Source organism: Ciconia boyciana, chromosome 5 (assembly GCF_034638445.1).
Source record: "Ciconia boyciana chromosome 5, ASM3463844v1, whole genome shotgun sequence".
Taxonomy (NCBI): Eukaryota; Metazoa; Chordata; class Aves; order Ciconiiformes; family Ciconiidae; genus Ciconia; species Ciconia boyciana.
In genome coordinates, this window is record NC_132938.1 from 56,871,484 (window position 1) to 56,891,773 (window position 20,290).

Here is a 20,290-nt window from a genome sequence, read left to right on the forward strand (position 1 = left end):
ATATGTATCAAATAGGAGATGTTTCCAATGCTATCATTAGCATAACAATGTAATTTATGCATGTTCAAGTCATCTTTAAACTATGTAGATCAGGTTTTGTAGCTCTTTTAACTAAAGCAACATAAAGCTTCACGCAGGCCGCAAAACTTGATGGAACAGCAGGGCCAATACTTCAACATATAGAAGACCACAATGAGTTCCAGACTACTGTTAGAATGGGGCTGATATTTAATTTAGCTGGTTATAGTAGAGACCAAATTTTTAGTTTGATGCTTTAAATCCTTATTCAGTAAAGAACTCATCAAAATGTCAAAGGCAATAACCCTAAACTTTAAGTACCAATTTAATTTTTCAACTCTTTTTTCCTGAAATCATAGACAGTAATTATGTATCACATTTTTGACATGTTTCCCCCATAGACCATTTCACTTTTCCACATATCCCTTCTTCAAGGGATCAGAAGAACTCTAGGGTTTATCCTTTGTCCATGTTGTTGCTCTTTATATGCTTTTGGCTCCAAAATCAATTGTTCTTCCTTCTTTAGTGTCTTTTATAGGTGTGGAGGTTTTGTGGTAGTGCTTTCTTCCCCACCTCTAGTGAACTTTACTGAAGCGTGTCTTGGGTCATGAACCACATCATGAAAAAAAGAGGAAACTTTATGACAGTGATCTATTTATGACAGTATACTATCTACAACAGTATAGCTAGCAAAGAGTATCTTCCCAAGTGTATGTTAGATGACGTCTAACATTAGATATCAGATAATTTGCCCTAAAGAAATAACAAATACAAAAGCATAAGAGCCCTCTGAAATTACATTATACACAGAATTTGCACAACTGTTGAAAAGAAGTCTGAAGAGATGGCAGAATATACGATGAACAGTGTTACAGATGACATTAACATGAAAAAGAATATGAAAATCTTTCCCTCAACTAATTTCCAGACTTTTAGGGAGTAACTTCCGGCAGTCTTATTTGTTACAAAACAACAATTTTTTGAGCGTTTGCTCATGCTTCTTCCTCCCTGATGTATCAGCAAAATCTAGGAAATCACTGGCAGTCCTAGAATTGGAATAGATTTATTTTATATGTACTGGACAAACATAATAGCAAAGATTATACAGACAAACCAGCTCATACAGAAATCAAAAAGCTTTCTTACCTACTAAATATTCCACTAGCAGAAAAGGCAATTTGGTTTGTGACTAAAGCACTACCCTGAAAATCAGACTTTGTTCCATCTCTAGTCTGCTCTGTGATCTAAAAGTAGGTTATTTCAATGACTCGTTTGTCTCAGTTTTTCCTCCTTAGGGAGATAACAAAAACCAAGTCTCCCTTGCAAATGTTTGGATTTAAAGGTGAAAAGTACCATGCAGGCCTATTATTATAATAATCTGATGAACTAGGAATGGTCAAATTATTTTACAAAGTCAATGAACAAGTCTTTGACTTTTTTTTACTTTTACAAAGTCAATAATACATTCCTGTCATACAAAAGAGTAGCATTTACAAACAGCTTATATCCAAGGAATCAACAAAAGAAAGAATTAAAGGAAAGAACATGGAGTGGGTGGACTCTTCTTTACAGAAACTTAGAAGCTATAAAGTGACTAATAAATGCTTTTTCCATACAGCAAATATCATAGACTACTATAACTACATTTTAACATTTATAACATATTTTTAAATAAGTATCATTTACAACTACTGTGCAGTTTGCCTTAAAGATTTTATCAACCTAGAGAAGTTATTTTTTCTAATGTAATTACAGGTGAGATTAAAATAAAATATTAAAAGAAAACCTTTACCTGATAGAAAATATATTTTAATAGTGAATTAAAAATAAAAGATTTGTCTCTTCCTACTGCCAGGAAATATATCAAGAAACAGTATCTTCTTTGAAGCTGTAAAACTTGCCTAAAAATCAATGAAAAAAAGTAACTTACTAGAGAATAACAACACTTCCTTCAAAGCTTAGTGGTGACTGAAATGGAATTTTTTTTAATGAATTTCCTTGCACACATCTTACAACACCAGAGTCACTTAATTGTTTATTTCAGAAGAACTCATACATATAAGCATGATTTTAGAAAGTTCACATGCAACAGATTGTGATAAGAGTTTGTATATTTTAATTTCACTTACTTTCACCCAACTGCACACAAGAAAATTATTCAAATTACAAAAAAGCTTATTGGAATGTTGATTTTAGCGAGTTTTTACTAAGTTCCACTTTGTAAAACTAACAATAAATCTTAAAAATTTTAACCCAAAACACTGATTTTTAAAAGGGATATTTGGGGAACTTAAGTATAAAACATTATTATTTTCACAAAATAAAAAATGCTTGAACATTTTTTAAATACTCCATGTTTCTAAAATATTATGGAATTGATAAATTGTCATAAATTTAACACAGGTTCCCTCTAATTAAAAAAAGTGGTTCTCAAAATAAATCAACAATTCCCTAGTGCACTTATAAAGAGAAAAGATCAAAAGCGGTAACTGGTATCTTTCCTTCCAGTGTTAATTAGTAATTAAAAATCTCAGCTTCATTAGTACCTACACTGAAATAGTTTGATTTTTGGGGGTTTTGGGGGTTTTTTGGTGGAGGAAGGGGATGTTACACAGACAAATCCTGCGAAAATTAATCAGCTTTGAAACTGCTTGCCTTCATCACAGTTAAAAAAGGATATGAGACTCCATTATTTTCTTTTAAAGAAGCATCTTCCTTGAAGACCTCAGCTTTTATTTGGTCTTGAGTTGCACATAGTTGCATCTATTGCGTAATTCTACTGGCCAAGTAACATCCTTTCTCTATGACAGTTCAGATTATGTCTGATAATTTTAAATAGAAATAAAAATACTAGAATCAGTTCTTTGGCATAGTACAGAAGCTGACAGCTCCTACTATTTGGATTGACTGCAAGTCCTAAAGAAGAATTTCCTGTATTTGGAGCAAGGGTGACAGGACAGGACTTGTCACCGTTTCAAAACCAAGTAGATTAAATGAATGTCCCTTTATGGATTTCAAGTGTCTTCCATTTGTAATTTACTTGATGTCTTCAGTACTGATTCCATTTTCACTTGCATTATCACAGCTGAATATTTCCTGCATACAAGGTAATCATCAGTATAGCACTAAACCCCGTTAGTAAACCAGCATTCTGAATAAGGAAGAATGTGAGATCCATCTTTCTTCCTGTCACTTTCTCTCGCAGCATATCATTCATCTCTGGGAACTGAAAAAAAGGGATATTTTTAGGTAAATATTGCCATCTCGTGGTAGCGTGCATAACTTCAGGCATTAAGAACTGAGCCATATTGCCACTTTGGACTGAATATTAGAACTAACAGAGGGTGAAGGCAGTCACGGGAACAGGTCACCCTAACTACCCTGAAAAACTACTTCTCTAAGGATGGCAAAATGAAATGGTGTTTTGTTCCTCTCTACTGTGATTCCACCTGGTTGTCTCTCATGCAAATTTCCTCTTTTTCATTCCAGCAGTCTCCTAGGGTCCAATTGTTGGTCCATATGTTGCTAGGAGCAGCTGCCCTTGTATTGCTAAATGTTGTGTTTCTTCCTCCACTAGTATAAACAGAGAAATCCTTGTTCAGGAAATGGAAGATTAGGATTCTTCTGCTTTATCTATAAGCAAATGAAGTGAAGCTGAAAACACAGACAACCCCTCAGAAGTAAGAAATCTGTTACAAATAGAAGGTCTGGTGGGCTGAGGAAGGTAGTGGTAAAGGAAGGAAGAAAGAAGAATGTTGTGAAACTGGTGGTAACACATGCAATATTACACTACAGTGCAACGAAGGGATTCTTCATTCCGTAACACCATCTTAATGGCAGCATAACAGCAAAGGATGACTGATCTGCTCTTAACTGCAGAAACAAAGATACTTCCTCTGAGAGCCAATGGAGGTGATGGCAGGTGAGCACTGATGATAAAGTCCCCTGTATGGAGTGATTCGGGGTATGTGTTTGCTGCAGATAAAGTCAACTGCAGTGGATTTTGACAAACATACTCAAAATAAGCTTTAAACTGTTCTCCTGTTGTGCTGAGAGTAGTATAGCCAGAATGCAACGAAGACTGTATATTTCTGTGTTAGTTTAGAAACCTTCAGGCTGGGTGACTCAGAAGCTGTATCTTTCTTTGATCTTGCAAGGCAAAAACAGCCTTTGAAGGTAATGCAATCCTTGAAGAACAGACTAAGGTTAGTGGGAAGTGGCCAAACCTTCCCAGAAACCATTCCAGAGTTCCGTAATCCTCTTGCACAAGAGGCAAAGACAACAAACCAGATCAGCTTCATGCCATACAGCAAGGCTCATTTGTGCACACACCTCAGTGTACACATTCTCACATGCCCACAGCCTCACCACAGAGTTGACCTTACTGGCAGAGGTTGGACTATACCAATACTGGAAGAAAAAGAACAGCAAAAGGAAAAGAAGGAAGGAATGACATTCTAGTTAATCCTACCTGCTTCTGGACAAGCAAACCAGAAGTGTGTGAAAATCGTAACAGAAAGCAGAAAGCCAGATCTCTGTACAGAGCACTTGAATACCCTATTTCAGACTTTTCAGGGGGAAGAAAAATTCAGATAGGTAACTGATACAATCCAAAAACCTACAAAAAGAGAGAGAGATGGGGAGGGAGAGGGACAGAGAGGGAGAAACAGAGAGAACAGAACAAGATACAAAGAAAATAATGTTACCTACTTTGATGGATTTAATAACAAATTTAAGCTGAACCACTCTATGCCATGAGTTTTACACATCATAGTTGAGTACACTACTATTCATTATATGAGTGCAATAATATGAAAAGCATTAGCAATTAAGGTACTGCAAACTTGTAAAATAAACTATTTACATTGTTCATTTAACTCTAACATTATTACTTATTAAATCCTATGTTATTACCTAAACTACAATAGTATTTAATGAAATAGTCACTATAACTATATGACAGTTCTTAAACACATATAGAACCAAACTGGGGTCTCAAATCTTTTCAAATTCAGGCCTCACTCTTCCAGTTCTACACTCAAATGGATTCTCATGTGGCAGGTGTAAACACCTTTGCAGATACATCTGTTCTTACAACACTGAATTAAACATAATAAAACTTAAAGTTCTTGAAATATCTCTCTCATTTTGAGCTAAAACATCATCATAAGAGTAAATTATGGAATATTGCTGACTGCCTGTGAATCCAGATTTTATTTCCTAACATCTAAATCTGATCTGGATCTTAGCACAATTTCTTTGGCTTATATCTTCTAGCACACTTTAAAAAATAAATGACAGACAGATTGTTTTGAATAGAGTTCAGTGAATTTTATTGTCTGAACCAAGAAACTGAGACTGGCACTGTTTAATTTAAACCGGGAGAGAATTTAAGTCAGCTTTTTCACCTAAACAACCCAAAAATTATCACTGTGGTTACACAACACCTTTCATTCAACTCAAAACTAAATATTTAGTTTCATTTTGTTTCCCTTTTTTTTTGCTTTTCTTCCAAAATATGGTTGAAATAGACAAATGAACCTTTAAACATAATAAGGTGAAATACTTTGCCACTTTAAAATGCTGAAACAAAGTATTTATACACTTTTTACTCTTTGATGAAACCAGCCCAAATTCATGAAAAGCTTGTCTCTCTCTAAAATTCTTTTTCAGCAATAATCTGATCAGTCCTATTTCTAAAGTGAAAGGCTTTCATGTTTCATGAATAAGCATAACTATTTGTGCACCTCCATTAGGTATAATTGATTATTTAACATGTAATAATAATAATAATAAATAGATGACACTGGCATGTGAGGGACAAAATACTAAATTCTACTGGAGAGACTTCGTGCAGTCTTTGTTTTCTTGCATAAAAATAAATAACTGAAAATGAAATTATATCTCACCATATCTGCCAGAGAGATGTACAGGAACATTCCACCGGCCAAGGCAAAGATGATGTTAGGAGCAAAGTTGTTGCCTAATAATATACCAAAAGCCATCCCAATGTAACAGGAACATGCAGACAGAAAGTTGAAAAACAGAGCCTGCCGAGTACTCATTCCTGCATTAAGCAAGATGACAAAATCCCCTAAAAGAAAGAAAAAAAGGAAAACCATCTTCAGAAAATGATAATGTGATTATTTTTGGATTTCAAAGGAAGTCTGAACAAAAGACATGATTTGTATACAAATTATAACCCTGTGCTGTTTTTCTTCATTCAAGTAAATGATGAGGATTTCCCTTCAATACTAAGGTAACTGAAATATTCTAAAGCAAGTAGGTGATGCACAATTCAGCTAAGAGCACAGGAACACAGAACTACCTATAATGATTTAAAAAAAAAAAAAATTTAATACAACAGTGTATGCAGCATATATGAACAGGGCAATTAAGACCTCTTTAATATACATTCCCAGCTTCCACCCACCTGCACTTGGGAACTTCCTGTGCTAGATGTGTATTCTGGTGCTTGGGAAGTTTTTGATGAATATTTTTTCCATTAATTTGTTTAAACTTTCTTTCAACCTATGCCAACTTTTGGCCAGCACAACCTCCTATGACAGTGATTTCCACAGTAAACAACGTGTTGAATGAAGTTCCTTACCCAGTTCATGAGGAAACTCTTCACACAAGATGGCTATGGAGGTACTAAGCCCTTGAAACAGAGACAAAGTGAAAGAAGCACCAATAGCCAAACCATCTATGAAATTATGTACGGCGTCACTCAGTGTTACCATCCAAGCAATGGTCCCAATCTTTGACAGTGGACGCCCGTTAAGACACTTGCATAAGTTGCCTTGGGTGGCTTCTTCCTGGAAAAAAAATAACACAATAAAGCAATTACATAAAACACTGAATAAAGAAGCCAACGAATCACACTGCTGCCTTTAAATGAATGCCAGTCTAAAATAAAGCACTACCACATATGGAGACGAAAGAAGCAAAAGGCACAGGTAGCAGCAGCAAATGTTTTCTGTTTCAACAAGTTAACACGCAGGGCCCAATCACCCTTCCGACTACAAAGCTTTATCTGAATGCCCTTCAGCTGAGACAGAAAGCAGTTCAGACCATAGTGGTCTGAATGTGTCTCTGGAGCCTCTGCCAGATTAAAGGAGTGCCAAGGCTCCTCACAGCCTCCTCAGCCACCTCTATTAAGCATGTACATTGAGAAGGATCTGATCGCAGTGACTGACAGATCTGTATTTCCTACCTAAAACACATCTGGACCAGTTACATACTGCCAGTACGTCATGCTCTCACAGACATCCTTGGCCGCCACAGTAACAGCCAGGTACATGTGAATATAGACACACATCCAGATACTCCATAAACTTTATTTCTAATTTTGGGCAATGATAGTCAAGTCCAGCTGTTCAAATTAGTTTCTACAAAGTGCATGTTTAATAAAAACAGCAGTGGGTAATTCTGACTGTGCGAGTTAAAGGCTCAGAGCACGAAAACAACAGGCTAATAAAAAACTGCAGTGCACATACACACCAGGAATCTCAATAATTCCTCCCAGAAGTGGAAGTAATTTATACATGCGGTGCCATGAAATAATGAAAAACTTGAAGCAGATAAAAGGAACTGCCATTTTAGCTGGGAGCACAAAGCTAACCTCCCCTAAAAAATTCCTGATGATCCATTCTGATAAATTTCTGTACACATATGTTGTAGTTACATAATATTTGCAAGCATTACAGTATTTTCCCCTAAAAAAAAGGATTTGCCTATAAGGCATTAACTAGTGCTTACTTACTGGAATGCATAAGCTGTGATATATACTGCATATATTACTATATTACTATATTAATATATACTGCATCTGTGTGCCCACAGACATATTGACACACCTCTCCTTCTCTTGTAGGAGAAGGGTGTAGAGGAACACCTCTTCCTCCTTATGAAAAGGTCACAGATTATTCCAAGACATTTTCCTTAGTTATTAAAAAGAACATTGCAAATTGTTTTAGTTTTGCCATATCAAATGCAAGCACTACCAGGCAACTGAATTTTGAACTTCATGGGAATATAATGATTAATAAATTCTCACAAGATCTTTAATGACAGAGCAGTAAGGTCTGTCTCATGATTTGCTCACCAGGCTCTTATCTGACATGCTACATCCTTGTATGTACAAGCTGCCTTGGGACAGGACGAAAGTTCAGGTCAGGGATTTCTAAGTCAGATGCCTATTGCACTACTTGGAACTTGTAGCTAATAAAGCCTTAGTTGAGTAGTGCCACAACTGCCATAAAGCACACCTACAGCTCCTACTCAGTGCATAGGAAGTCCTCAAATTATACCCTTACGATGTGAAAATGAGCAATGCTATCCAAAAATTGGGAGTTTCCCTGCCAACTCAAACACACAGGTTTTAGACTTGTACTACATGCTTGCCTTCAGTTTTTGGAGGTTTTCCTCGCAACATTTCATCTAACACACAAGCAATGCCAATCATATTTTGGGATGATTAATTTGTACCTGTACTAATTCTGTTTGAGATAGGATCACTTATTATGAGTAATAGACCTCTCTCTTAATCCACAAAAGCAACTTGAACTTCACTTTAAGAAAGAAATATTACAAAGCAAGCCACATAAAATACATATATTAGGTAACTGGAAGCAAAAAGGAACATGAATATGAGAAAATCCAAATACAATTAGCAAAGCTCTTCCACCTATTCATCCAGCTCCCTGAGCTGAAGTTCTGTTCCCCTGTTTTTTTCTGTTCCCTGGTGTCCATCCTTCAAGCTGCCTAAGAACTGATGGAGCCGTTGTTTTGTAGATCATCCTGATTTCTGCCAAAAGCACATCTTCTTTCTTGGGCATGTTTCTAGCTTCACTGAGGAAAGGGAGTTTGAGACAATGCACAGATTTTTGTTTTGAATAATTAATTCATTTTTCTACTAAAAAAGAACTTTGGCCTTTTGGAAACCACACACACACACAAACCTCAACAACAACAGCAAGTATTTTCTGATAAAGCAACAATATTAATCTCAGGAGACTGTATTTTCAAAAGGTATATTAGCAACTTCTATTATACATGAGAAAGAGAGATGGTGGTGGTTTTTGTTCTGTAAAAACTTTCTATTACCAAAAAATTCTCACATCAAATGCCAAGCATCTCCATAAAATAAACGGGTTTATGAAAAGAGTTTATTAGGATGAAAATTCCTAAAAGAGCAATGAAAACAGCGAGCAAGTAATACAAATGTGCAAAAATGTCACTTGTACATACTTGTTTACATTTGGTCCCACCAAAGCACATTTGTTTTTATGTGGAAACCGCGTGTGTGCCTACAGTTTTCTGAGGGCTGTAGGAACATAACTGGCTTAGCCATACAACTAAGTAAAGGACCCATTTTCTGGTACCAGTTGCACGGCTGAGAATTCCAATGACAGCCCAAAGCATTGCATATGTATGACAAACATAAAAATCTGATCTAAGGGGTTTTTTTGTTGAAATAAGTAATTTACAAATATATGTGCTGAACTTTCTATGCGTGTATGAAGAAAATGAACATTGAGTAAGAAGATGCTATTAAGAATTAGCTGTTGAACTCATCAAGAATGGAACCGACTCTAGAAATGTGCTGAGGTTTGGGTTGGTTTATCTATGTACTTTTTTTAAGTAATTGCAATTAATTTAGGAGAACAGTATTGATTTACTTCTAAAAATTACTTTCTTGATCCAATCTTTCAAAATGCAGAAACAATGTAGTTTAAAAACTAGGACTTGGTTTCTGAGAGGCTTCTGTAATATATATACGGCTATCTGCCGTTTACTGTGTAGTTTTGAAGTATCATAACTCTTGCCTGTAATCTATTTTAGATAATGTCTTGAATTCTTCTGTACATTATATAAAGTACAATGACATTGGTTGTCTGGGTTTACATTCTGAACTTTACTAGATTGTGTGTCCGACAGAAGTAGATGAATGCCTAATACATATTCTTAACGTTTAAGATAGATAAGGCAGACTACTGACAAATTTACCCTACAAATATATAGGATTCCAAGGCAAAAACGAACAATGTCTGTCTCTGCTGGACTGTTCCCACTTTGTCATGGTAGTTTAGCAGATGTCACAGAAGAGATGCCAGCTAAGGAGCTCTGCAATACCCACAGCTGGACTATCAGGTCTGACTTTTATTAATTATTAGTGCAGTTCTGTATTATTTGTATCTCCACAGTTTATGGTAAACCAAAGACAACCTTGGTATTTTTGCTCTTCTGAACATGATTTTTTTCTTTAAAAGTAATGGCCTCTCCTTTGTTCCCAAACTTGAGAAATCATACAGAAACTCTCTTATCTTATGATATCTCATCTGATTACTATTGCTATTTCTAATGCACCTCTGACTCCCTCAGACATGAAAGAGACATGTCCTTTTGTGTCCTCTGAAGTGCCCACAGGACCAAGAAGGAATCCTGACACTGCCTCCAGGGCATAAATAAAAGCCACCGTAAAGTTTTGTTATACAACTCTAACGTTGTGCACTCAAGGATACAGGCGTTTCAGCAATTTGTCTCTGAAACAACTTTTCTTCAAAGTTACTGTTGTCAAGCCATATAATTTTAATACATAGTAGATACAAATTTTGGGTAGGCACAAAAGAGGTTTCCAAGGTTGCAATTACTGCTGCAAGTGAAATCTGAACGTATGTGACTAATTAAACATTTAGATTCACTCTGGCAGCCAGTCTGTTCTGGCATTAAAAGAGAGAATATGGCTGGATCCCCATGGCTGAAAACAGCTACCATACTTTGGCACAATCGGACTTCAAACTCCCTCCTTAAAGCCTACGTGATGATTTCTGGCTATGCTGTGTTTGCCCTCTCTAATAAGCTTTAGATTATTAGGACACATTAAAATTCTATTAGGTATGTGTTGGCTTATGCCAAATGGTTCCTTCATAAATACCAAATGCCTGTAAAGTTTAATGCACACCTACCCTCATGGCACTCCCCTAGCTGCCCCAAAACCCCTCAGCCACATTGGCCTTCCCCTGCCCCTAGTGACTCTGAAGGCTACCTGGGCCCTTTGAACCTGCCTGGAGGAGGAGAAGAGTAATGATGGCTTTTTTGTTGCTATCTCCAATATCAGCAGCGGGCTATCTGCCACTGGGATTTCCTTGCAGCCAGACTTGGCTTCAGTACCCTGTTACTTTCAGGAGGTTTTAATACATACAACACATTCTCTTCCTGGCTTTGGAGAAATGGAGAGGAAGAAAGAATGGAAAGCATGAATTTTCATAAGAACAATGAGTAGAGGAGAAGAACCTTTGTGAAATTTTAAGTTCTTAAAGTCAAGACTGCATGTAAAAGGAGACGTATGAGTATACCACAAAGGACCCTGGGGTGACCTACAATACTTTATGATCATGAGCACTGCATCTAAACTAGTTGCTAGAAATAAATGCTATATAGTTACATTTTATTATTATAATAGATGGTATGATTGTGTTATATTTATGCTATGCGTAAGCAGACGGCTAGCCAAAACATAAAAATGGAATAGGACCAGATAAAACTTCTGGTAAACAGGGCAGAAAAACAACACCCATACCACTGGAGATGGCTGTCTCCGCAGAGAGTGGAGGGTTCTTTTGTTTATTTTATAAATCTACAAAATACAGTTTACGGACACTCATAATACTAATTCCCTCTTGGTGCCCATGCAATTTTAATTATTAAGCATGTTTCTCCTAGTTTTTAAAATGCCCAGTATCCACCACACTTTATGACATTTCTACAGTAAGGACAAGTACAATTTTGGTACTTTAAACTGTGTGCATCAAATGCCCTGTGAGCCTGCAGGGTTAAAGCAGAACTCTCAGATTCTCTCCTGGCTGTTAGGGCCTGCCTCTGGCTTCCTCTCCTGCTCCATACAAACAACTTACTGACTAAATAACATGGGTGGTAAAACAGAAATCTCTGCTATGAAAAAATCTGCCTTAGCCATCAGAGAATTGTTTCTATGTGTTTTTATTTTTTTTAAATAAGGGACAGTACTGCTCCTCCCTGTACAGGGAAAAGAGTAAAGAAGCACACCAACTTTCTCTTCCTGCTTCCATCTTCTTCTCAGACAGAAGGAAGTCGTATTTGTAGTATGAAAACAAACACAGAGAAATACAGAGAACAAATCTGAAAGAGAATAATACTTAAACCACGAGGAATGGCTTCTGTCTCAACATATTACCTCCATAATTCCCACAGTATCCAAATGTACTGGACTAGCACAACCAGTGCTCACAAGACACTGCACAAAAGTTAATGTATTAGTTTTCCTCATTAATCATTGATTCAGAGGAATCAGGTTCTCACACTTACGGCTTTATGTAGCCAGGAACACAATATGGATCATGCAACACTAAAACACACTATCACTCTTTAAGCAAAACAGTAACAACAACAACAAAATCAAAATTAACTGAATTATCCAATGAAATATATATCTCTGTTCTACCCATCCTGACACTGATACCAACTAGCTCTTTTTGTTGGCTACAAATTTATGTATCATTCAGCTTTTGTGAGCTTGCCCCAAAACCCCACATTTTTTTCGTAAGACTCAAGCAAGTTAGAAGCTATAAGTTTACAAAAACTTGACAAAAGTAACGAAAATTCATATTAATTCTCCCCTCAGATATGCTTATGTAATTGGCAGGGATAAAACAAATAAATAGACACAATTTTCATACCTGTGCTGAGACCACACTGATGCTGTCAAAACCAAGATTTCCATTGCTCTCTACCACAGCTGAATTTGCATAACACGTCCCCCCATTGCTGGATGATAGTGGTTTGGGTGAGTTAGTCTTATCCTGAGAATGATTCTGTTCGCCATTTTCAAAGTCATTATGGCCAGTCTAGGTGACAAATAAATAAGTAGGTAGCTAATTAAAACAAAAGCAAAATAACAAACATAAGAAAATAGAGACCAAAAAAGAAAAGGTGGGGGCATCATATTCATGCTGCCTTGATTTCAACACCAAGTAAATGTTTAAATGGGCAGCAGTAAACATTTAAATGTTTAAATGAACTCCAAACGTATCTAAGTTCCTAACTTATCTCATACTTTTAGCTAATAAGAATACACATGGGGATTTTTCATTTTTATACCTTTATAAACCTATAGAACCTTCCCAAGATGAACACCTGACAGTAAGTGATCAACATTTGCTAGCTATTCATGGGTTCATGGCTAGCTATTCATGGCTTGTCAAATAGAGCCTTTGTCAACTGTTCCCAAAAATAAAGAGCAACAAATTCATTTTTTTCTTTTTTTTTTTTGGTGCAGTTATTACAAATGAGGGACAGCTGATTTTCATAATCTTCAATATTAGCAACAGTTTGGGAGGGGGGACCTTAAGTGAGGCAAGAGTAGGAAGACAGGACAGTTTCCTTCACAAGACACGAGCAGAGAGGACCAAAAATTTTGAGAGGCCCTTCTCTGAGACAAATTCAGCCTCACTCATATAAGTACACAGGAAACAAGTACTCTGACGTATGGGTAGAAAGCAGAGCCCTGTGCAATATGGATAACTGCAGTGTCACTAAAGCAGGTCTGTGTACCAGAGCAAGGGGAAACACAGAGCTGAAGTTACTGAAGGTGAGATTCAGGCACTGTCAGCACAGTTACACTTTACAGATGACTAACAAGGTATATATGTCACATTGATTTCTCCTGCCCAAAGCAGAGCTCCGGGGGCAGACTCCATTCTCTCCAGCTCTTACATATTTCCACTTTTTTCTGATGTGTTTAGCTAGCATGGCAACGACCTGGCCATTGAGAGCAACTAGAGCATACGCCAATGACAGCAGACCACACTCACATCTGCATTCTACTCCCAGGTCTGCTTGTAACTCCCTCAAAGAAGTGAGATTGCTTCTCCTATCCATATGGATTTTAAACAGATATATCACAACATGCAGTAAGGCTGAATTCCTCAGACAAAATGGAAAAAAACCCACATTTTATTAAACTATCGAATATCTCATAAAATATAACAGGTACTTTAAGGCAAGGCTCATTCAGTTAGTGATATGTTTCATTACCTGGTTATAGATCTTCAATATCACTTTAAGGATCCTTTCCACAAAGAAGAGAATATAGAATCCACCAAACACAGCAACTGCTTTCTCAATATAGTTATCTACTTTGGGGTCAAACCCAAATGCCTAACAGTGAAAAAAAAAGCAATGCAAATTAGTCTGTAATCTTAGCACATTTCCAGAAAAACAAACTAACAAATGCCCCACACACAGATACTCCTCTAAAATACAGACTGTCTCTCTACCTACCATGAGTTTCCATGAGGCTGAAATTATGAAAGATCCTGATCTTTTTAGATTTTTTTAACTTGGATTAAACATTAACAGTGTTTTTAATGCAGTAGAACTTTACATGCGGAATGTAGTAGTAAAGTGCAAGACAAGGAGGGTCTAACCTGTAGCCCATTAAAGTTCACTAGAATTTTATCCAATGCATTTCTCTTTCTGTCTAGAGGCAAGAATAGCCCTTGGTCTTTCCCATGGCACAACTAGACATGGATCTTGATGGCTCCGCTCACCCAGCCAGAAAGAGATGGCAGCTAATGGCACTGAAGCCCACCCACAACTCTGGAGATTGCACCCACACACAGAACCCCACTGCAGCATGCTTCTAAAATTAATACACTTTAGAAACTAGTATGCAAACCATATAATGATTCCCGTTGCTTACCTCTGGAATGAGCTGGAAAATTGCATTAGAAAAGAGAGTACCAATGGCCAAGCCCACAAAGTAGGTTAAAACCTTGGGGAAGTATGACTTCTTTAAAAGGGGAGTTAAAATCAACCCCAGAAGTGATGCCAAGTTAATGATAGTCACAGCCAGGAACCCAAATCCCCAAACTGTGGATAAACAAGCAGAAATATAAAATATTTTAGTATAACACCCACTTCAGGCTGTTTGCGATTTTTCTAACAGCTAAATTAGCATGGAATTGGGGAAAGGAGTGGCTCCCTGGTTGAAATTATACTTCACAAATATAAAAATCTTAAAATACATAGATACTTAAGATGCATACCTGTGGAAAGGAAATACCTGGAAACTTTGTCTGGGACTACCATACTAAAAATGGAAACAGTGCTAGTATAAGATCTGGGATAGCCTATCTGCTGCTAGTATAAATCAGGTCTCTCTACAGTCAGTGGAGAGTGAAAATTAAGGCTTAGGCCAACAGTCAAAGTAGCTATAGCATAGACATAAGACAAAACTTGTTACTAGTCCCAGGGTTAGATCCAATTGTCATTTACTCCTAAGGAACTCCAAGATAGCAAGTCTGCTGTCTTGGCTGTACTAGATCCAAAAATCCTTCCTGATAAAGGATGACTCCTCCAAATCATCCTGAGGTGGTAACTTTCTGTTCCTAACACTCTTCCTCCTCCTCTAATTCAAAGTAGTTCTGCTGGCTGAAAACGCTGCCCATCACTGCTTGTCAAACAGGTGAGGTGGCAGATGGCTGATAGTAGAGACAATTATAATAGAGAAATGAAAGCATATAAAAAAAGAGGTTCTAGGTTCAAAAAGATGGACATGTGATTGAGGTACACAATGGGGAAAACCTTTCCTAAGAAGTGGCAAATGCACCAGGGTTCACCATAACTTAGCTTTCTTCGCCATAAGCATAGCCTCAGGTTTTTAGAGTTCAGACACCAGGACTTGTACAAAGCCATACCATAATTATTCTGGAGTCTGAATTATAGGAGAGAGGGAAAAATACACAACTAGATATGGGTAGATTCACTAAGCTACAAAGGAGATTAATTTTCATCAAAATAAATGACAATTAAGCTTGTAAATAGCTTTTTGAAATCAAATCTATAATAAACAAATGGGCTTCCAATGCCATCACGAATCACAAACCACTGTTTACAGTTTGGGATTACTATAGAAGCACGAGCCTGTTTCAGTTTAGTGTATGGATAACTCCTACACATTATTCTGTGCAAAACGTACATTTTAAACTGAGGTAACAAAATAAAACCCCCATTTATCAGATATGAGGCATTTAGTGTACTTGCCCAAATTACTTCATCAGACACAGGAAATTAGAACAAGTTTCAAAAATTACAATTAAAAAAGCCAGTACTAATAACTTTTTACAAAAAAAGACAAAGAGGACAGATTTACAAATTGTGTGTGTAGATCAGTGGATGACAAAAATGATAGGAGAATGGAGCTTAAAACCAAGCACAGAAAAATAGTTTATTGCCAAATTGTAAAAGAGAAGTTCTCATTATACTATATGCTTCGCTAACAAATGGTCTAACTTTCACGCCGGTACTCTTTGTTCAGAACAGCAAAACAGACTGGGACACTTAACTTGGAGTATAAATGACACAACTCTCACCATTTTGTATGCTTAATGCAATGGGAGATGTCTCATAATGTCCTAAAGGACCTGTGCTCACAAGTAAGGACATATTCTAATCCACTGGTATGTAGTATCCCCTTTTGTCACAAAAAAAAGGTAACAGGAAAAGCCTTTCTTCTTCCTGATTTACCAGAGATTAGGGGTGCAAGAAGATAGATGTGGTTTTACTTTTAAAACTCTGTCCTAGATCTGGATGGCCCAAAGAACTTGGGATTTTACATATTGATATTTTGTTTCTGATTTACTCACCCAAAGTAGAAGAATAAGAAGAATTAAAATAAGCTATTAAATAACCTCAGACAATGAAAGAATTATTATCCATCCTAGGCATTCCACAGTTCCTGCAATGAGCCTCAGTAGTATGGGGCCTAAATTAAACTAATGAAATTTTTAAAGGAATAAAATAAATCTAAGATCTTTCTTATATGTTCTCCAGGAAGGTGCTCCTGGGCCTTGTGGCAAGCTTTTCTTTGAGTTCAGAAAGACCTGAAGCGTAATTGGAAAGAAAAAAAAAATAAAAAAGATTGCCCCATAATTACACAATTACAGGAATGGGTACTTCAAGAAAAAAACCACAAACTGGGGGGAAAAAGAAAAAAGTGATAAAATTCCAAGACAACCAATGTGCCAAAGTTCATGCATTATGGACTGTATTTCACAATATCATGTATGCACTGCTGTCTTAAAGTTGATTTTATTCCCTAGGACTCCACCCGCCTCAAGCTTTTCATGAGTCCATGCATCTCAGAAAGCTGGCTAGTCTGACTATACGTATCACAGCAGAGCATTCTGCTTAGGACACACACTCTCTTCCCCCGAGACTGGTGGCACAGTCAGCTTTTGCCAACTACCATTATTCTTTCTGTCTCTAGAACTGTGGCCCCAACAAAGAGACAGCCAAGATACCCAAAGCCACAAGAAATCCAAAAAATAAAATGGCAGGAGTGCAAGTAAGATGCCCTCCTTACAACACCATTGCTCAGCATTGTTCCTTATAAGAAGTGGGGACGACTGCTCTGGGCTTTCCTGAGGCAGGCTCAGGCTCTTCCTTAGCCCTGCCCTGGGATGAAGAGGAAATAAGGGTCCGAATACCTTTCTGAAGAAGCCAAGCAGAGAGCACAAAACCTGTTCACCTTGTACAGAAGGAATGCCACTGGGCATTTCCAGCTATTTCATGCAGCTCTATACACCTCCCTATTACCTTTCAGAGAAGCAAGAAAGGGAAGGACACAAGTGTGCCCCTAAGGTCAGCTAGGTTAGGTATGAGATATACAAACCCCAAGGAAAAAGGACAAGCTATATGCTGCCTTTAACTTTTACTCTGCTTCAGCAGCACTTCTTTTTATTGCTATATGAGATATATAGCAATGTAAAGCTGTAAAGCTTATTTCTAAGTACTAATTTCTTCTGTATGTCTTGTCTGTTCGTATTTTGGAAGACAGAAGATTGTTAAGTGTGTGGGAGCCCCTGGGCAGAAAATTCACATAAGCACAGCTGGAAACAGGCATAGAGGATTTTGCTTCATGGGCAGTAACTGAAATCAGCTGGTCTCAATGCTGCCACAATACAGATTCATTTTGTGACGGGACGGGGGTGTGCATAAATCAACATCTGCATTTGGCACGGGGCCCTTCTGTGAATCTCCCTTCAAAACAGGTGCCACTACGTGTCACAGCCTCATACGCTTGTGGTTTTAAAATACCCTAACTATGGACCTTGCAGATTTCTTACGCTGCAGCCAAGGGAGGGGCAGGGAGAAGGCTGCCTTGCTTATCTGGCTACTGGACATTGCTTCTGAGCTGGCAGGATAAAAGAAAAACAGGAGGGATGGGTCTAAATAGCTTAGGAGGTTAACTACAGGTCAAGCTTTCCACGTACAACCTACTTAAACAGCCCCAAACAAAAAAAAGAGAAAGACAGATCCTACCCTCCAGTGCAGATATTATGGACTTCTTGACAGTATGTGCCCCCATATGGTATAAGCAATCTAGAACAACCATGGTAAATTGATGCCATGGTTCCAGTGATTAATCAAATATAATTCTAATTATTCACTGACACAGCTAAGTTTTAGGAATTATCTATAATTCTTAATAAATATCATCACTTATATTAGTCAGAATGTTATTAATATTAATATTTCAAAAGTTATGAAAAACACTGCTGTATCTCTGCTCATAAATACTGCCATTAGGCACCAGCTCATCCAACATCCTAACTTTTAACTTTAATTCAGCTGACTCCCTTGGAACAATACATTTATTTGGAATACTGAGTCAAATAAATAGGCCATTACATATTTGGTCCTTATCAGTGCAACAAGTGACTTCATTAACCAGCTGAATCTTCCCTGTCCTACATTTTTCACTGCACTGTACAGTTCTGTGCACAATAAACACAGAAATAATAGTGAGAAAAATAGGAGGAAGGAAAATTAAGGCTACTCAGCCATGTGATGATGTTCCATGTGGAGGGGGCAACACAGAAGATGACATGAAAGCAGAAGTCAGAGTTTCAAAAGAATATAAGTACTTTTCCTCAGTAAAACAGTCACTGGCTCCCCTGATGTCATGACTCCCACTGGCAAATAATTCCACTCAAATGCAGTCCCCTAATAATTTTACCTTGAGTTGCCTTGATACATGCACACTGCACTAAGTCTGATTTCCCACTGTAAATCACCTGCACAAACTTCCCTTCTGTACTCCCATCTTCTCTTCTATGAACCAGCTATTAGCGAGAGTCCTTATGCTTCAGGGCACAAACCATTATCCAAATAAAACAGGTCAGAAAGACTCTTCCTTTAACGGGCAAATTATTCTATAACTACCTACTAGGTTATTTCAGCTTTCTCTAAAACATTTTGAATAGATCACTGTTAAGAGACAGGATATTTGTTTAGATAGTCTGCTGACCTGAAACAGCATTTTAATTTTATGTTCCCACTTTACAACTATATCCTCCTAAACAAGACACTCTTGTTATGTATAGATAAATGCTTACTATTGTCCTAAGAAAACCCCACTCCAGTCGCAGTATTAATGCAATTAACATTAACTAACCTTGTAAAGAATGTGGTTTAGACGTATCCACAAAGTTTTCCTGATGATCACACGGGTGAAAAATTAGCTGTTGCAGAACAGCAGGACATATTGTAGAGAAGCTTGAGTTTGATACATGACTGTTGTTCGGTATCCCATGCAAATAAAAAATTTCCTCACCAGTCAAGCACTGGAACAAAAAGAGATTTTGCCAACTTAACACATAAATGCAAAACCAAAAAGTAAGTCATATACTGAGAAACCCAAGAATTACAACACGAAAATACTGTACTGCATTTTCAAGGAAGTGTACACAGCATTTGTACGCGGTGCATGAAAACACTGTGATTGCTTAATGTGAAGCAGAAGTGATTCAAAGTATTTTAAGTAAGATAAATCACAAATCAGTGAAACATGTTTTAAATAGACATTTGCAAATCTTATGGCCTATGAACCAGGATAGTTAAACCTTACAATATATTCGGAAAATTAGCTTCAAAGTAACTAAAATCTACTGTAATTACAAAATAATTAAATTTCAGAGCAGACCAGATACAGTTAAAATCTCAGTGGCAGAGCATGTCAGAAAATGATTGGTAATTCAGTAAGTGCTTATTCATGTAAGTGACCACTTCTACTTTACAACAATGCTTCTTATTTATCTCTCAAATTAGCTGTTTAAAAATGATCTAAACGTTAGCAGCACTCAACATTTTTCATTAATTTTATAGCAATAATTATTAACAGCAAACATTGTTTTGTAAAACCATCCCACCCTCCAATGAGATAAAC

The 20,290-nt window shown here is 37.1% G+C and overlaps 1 protein-coding gene across 2 annotated transcripts in view; it reads right to left on the reverse strand.

The window, feature by feature from the left end:
• Positions 1–795: 795 nt before the first annotated feature.
• SLC39A8 (solute carrier family 39 member 8) overlaps positions 796–20,290 on the reverse strand; it is a 65,157-nt gene continuing 45,662 nt past the window's right edge. The window contains exons 2-8 of one of the 2 annotated variants that reach the window (XM_072863126.1): positions 19,520–19,688; positions 14,762–14,931; positions 14,095–14,217; positions 12,738–12,905; positions 6,629–6,836; positions 5,928–6,112; positions 796–3,244 (exon numbers count right to left, since the gene is read on the reverse strand). In XM_072863126.1, the coding sequence (XP_072719227.1) occupies positions 3,098–3,244; positions 5,928–6,112; positions 6,629–6,836; positions 12,738–12,905; positions 14,095–14,217; positions 14,762–14,931; positions 19,520–19,688 (1,170 nt within the window). In that variant the 3' untranslated portion in view covers positions 796–3,097. The remainder of the gene's footprint in view (positions 3,245–5,927; positions 6,113–6,628; positions 6,837–12,737; positions 12,906–14,094; positions 14,218–14,761; positions 14,932–19,519; positions 19,689–20,290) is intronic. The other variant, XM_072863127.1, reaches the window with a different exon arrangement.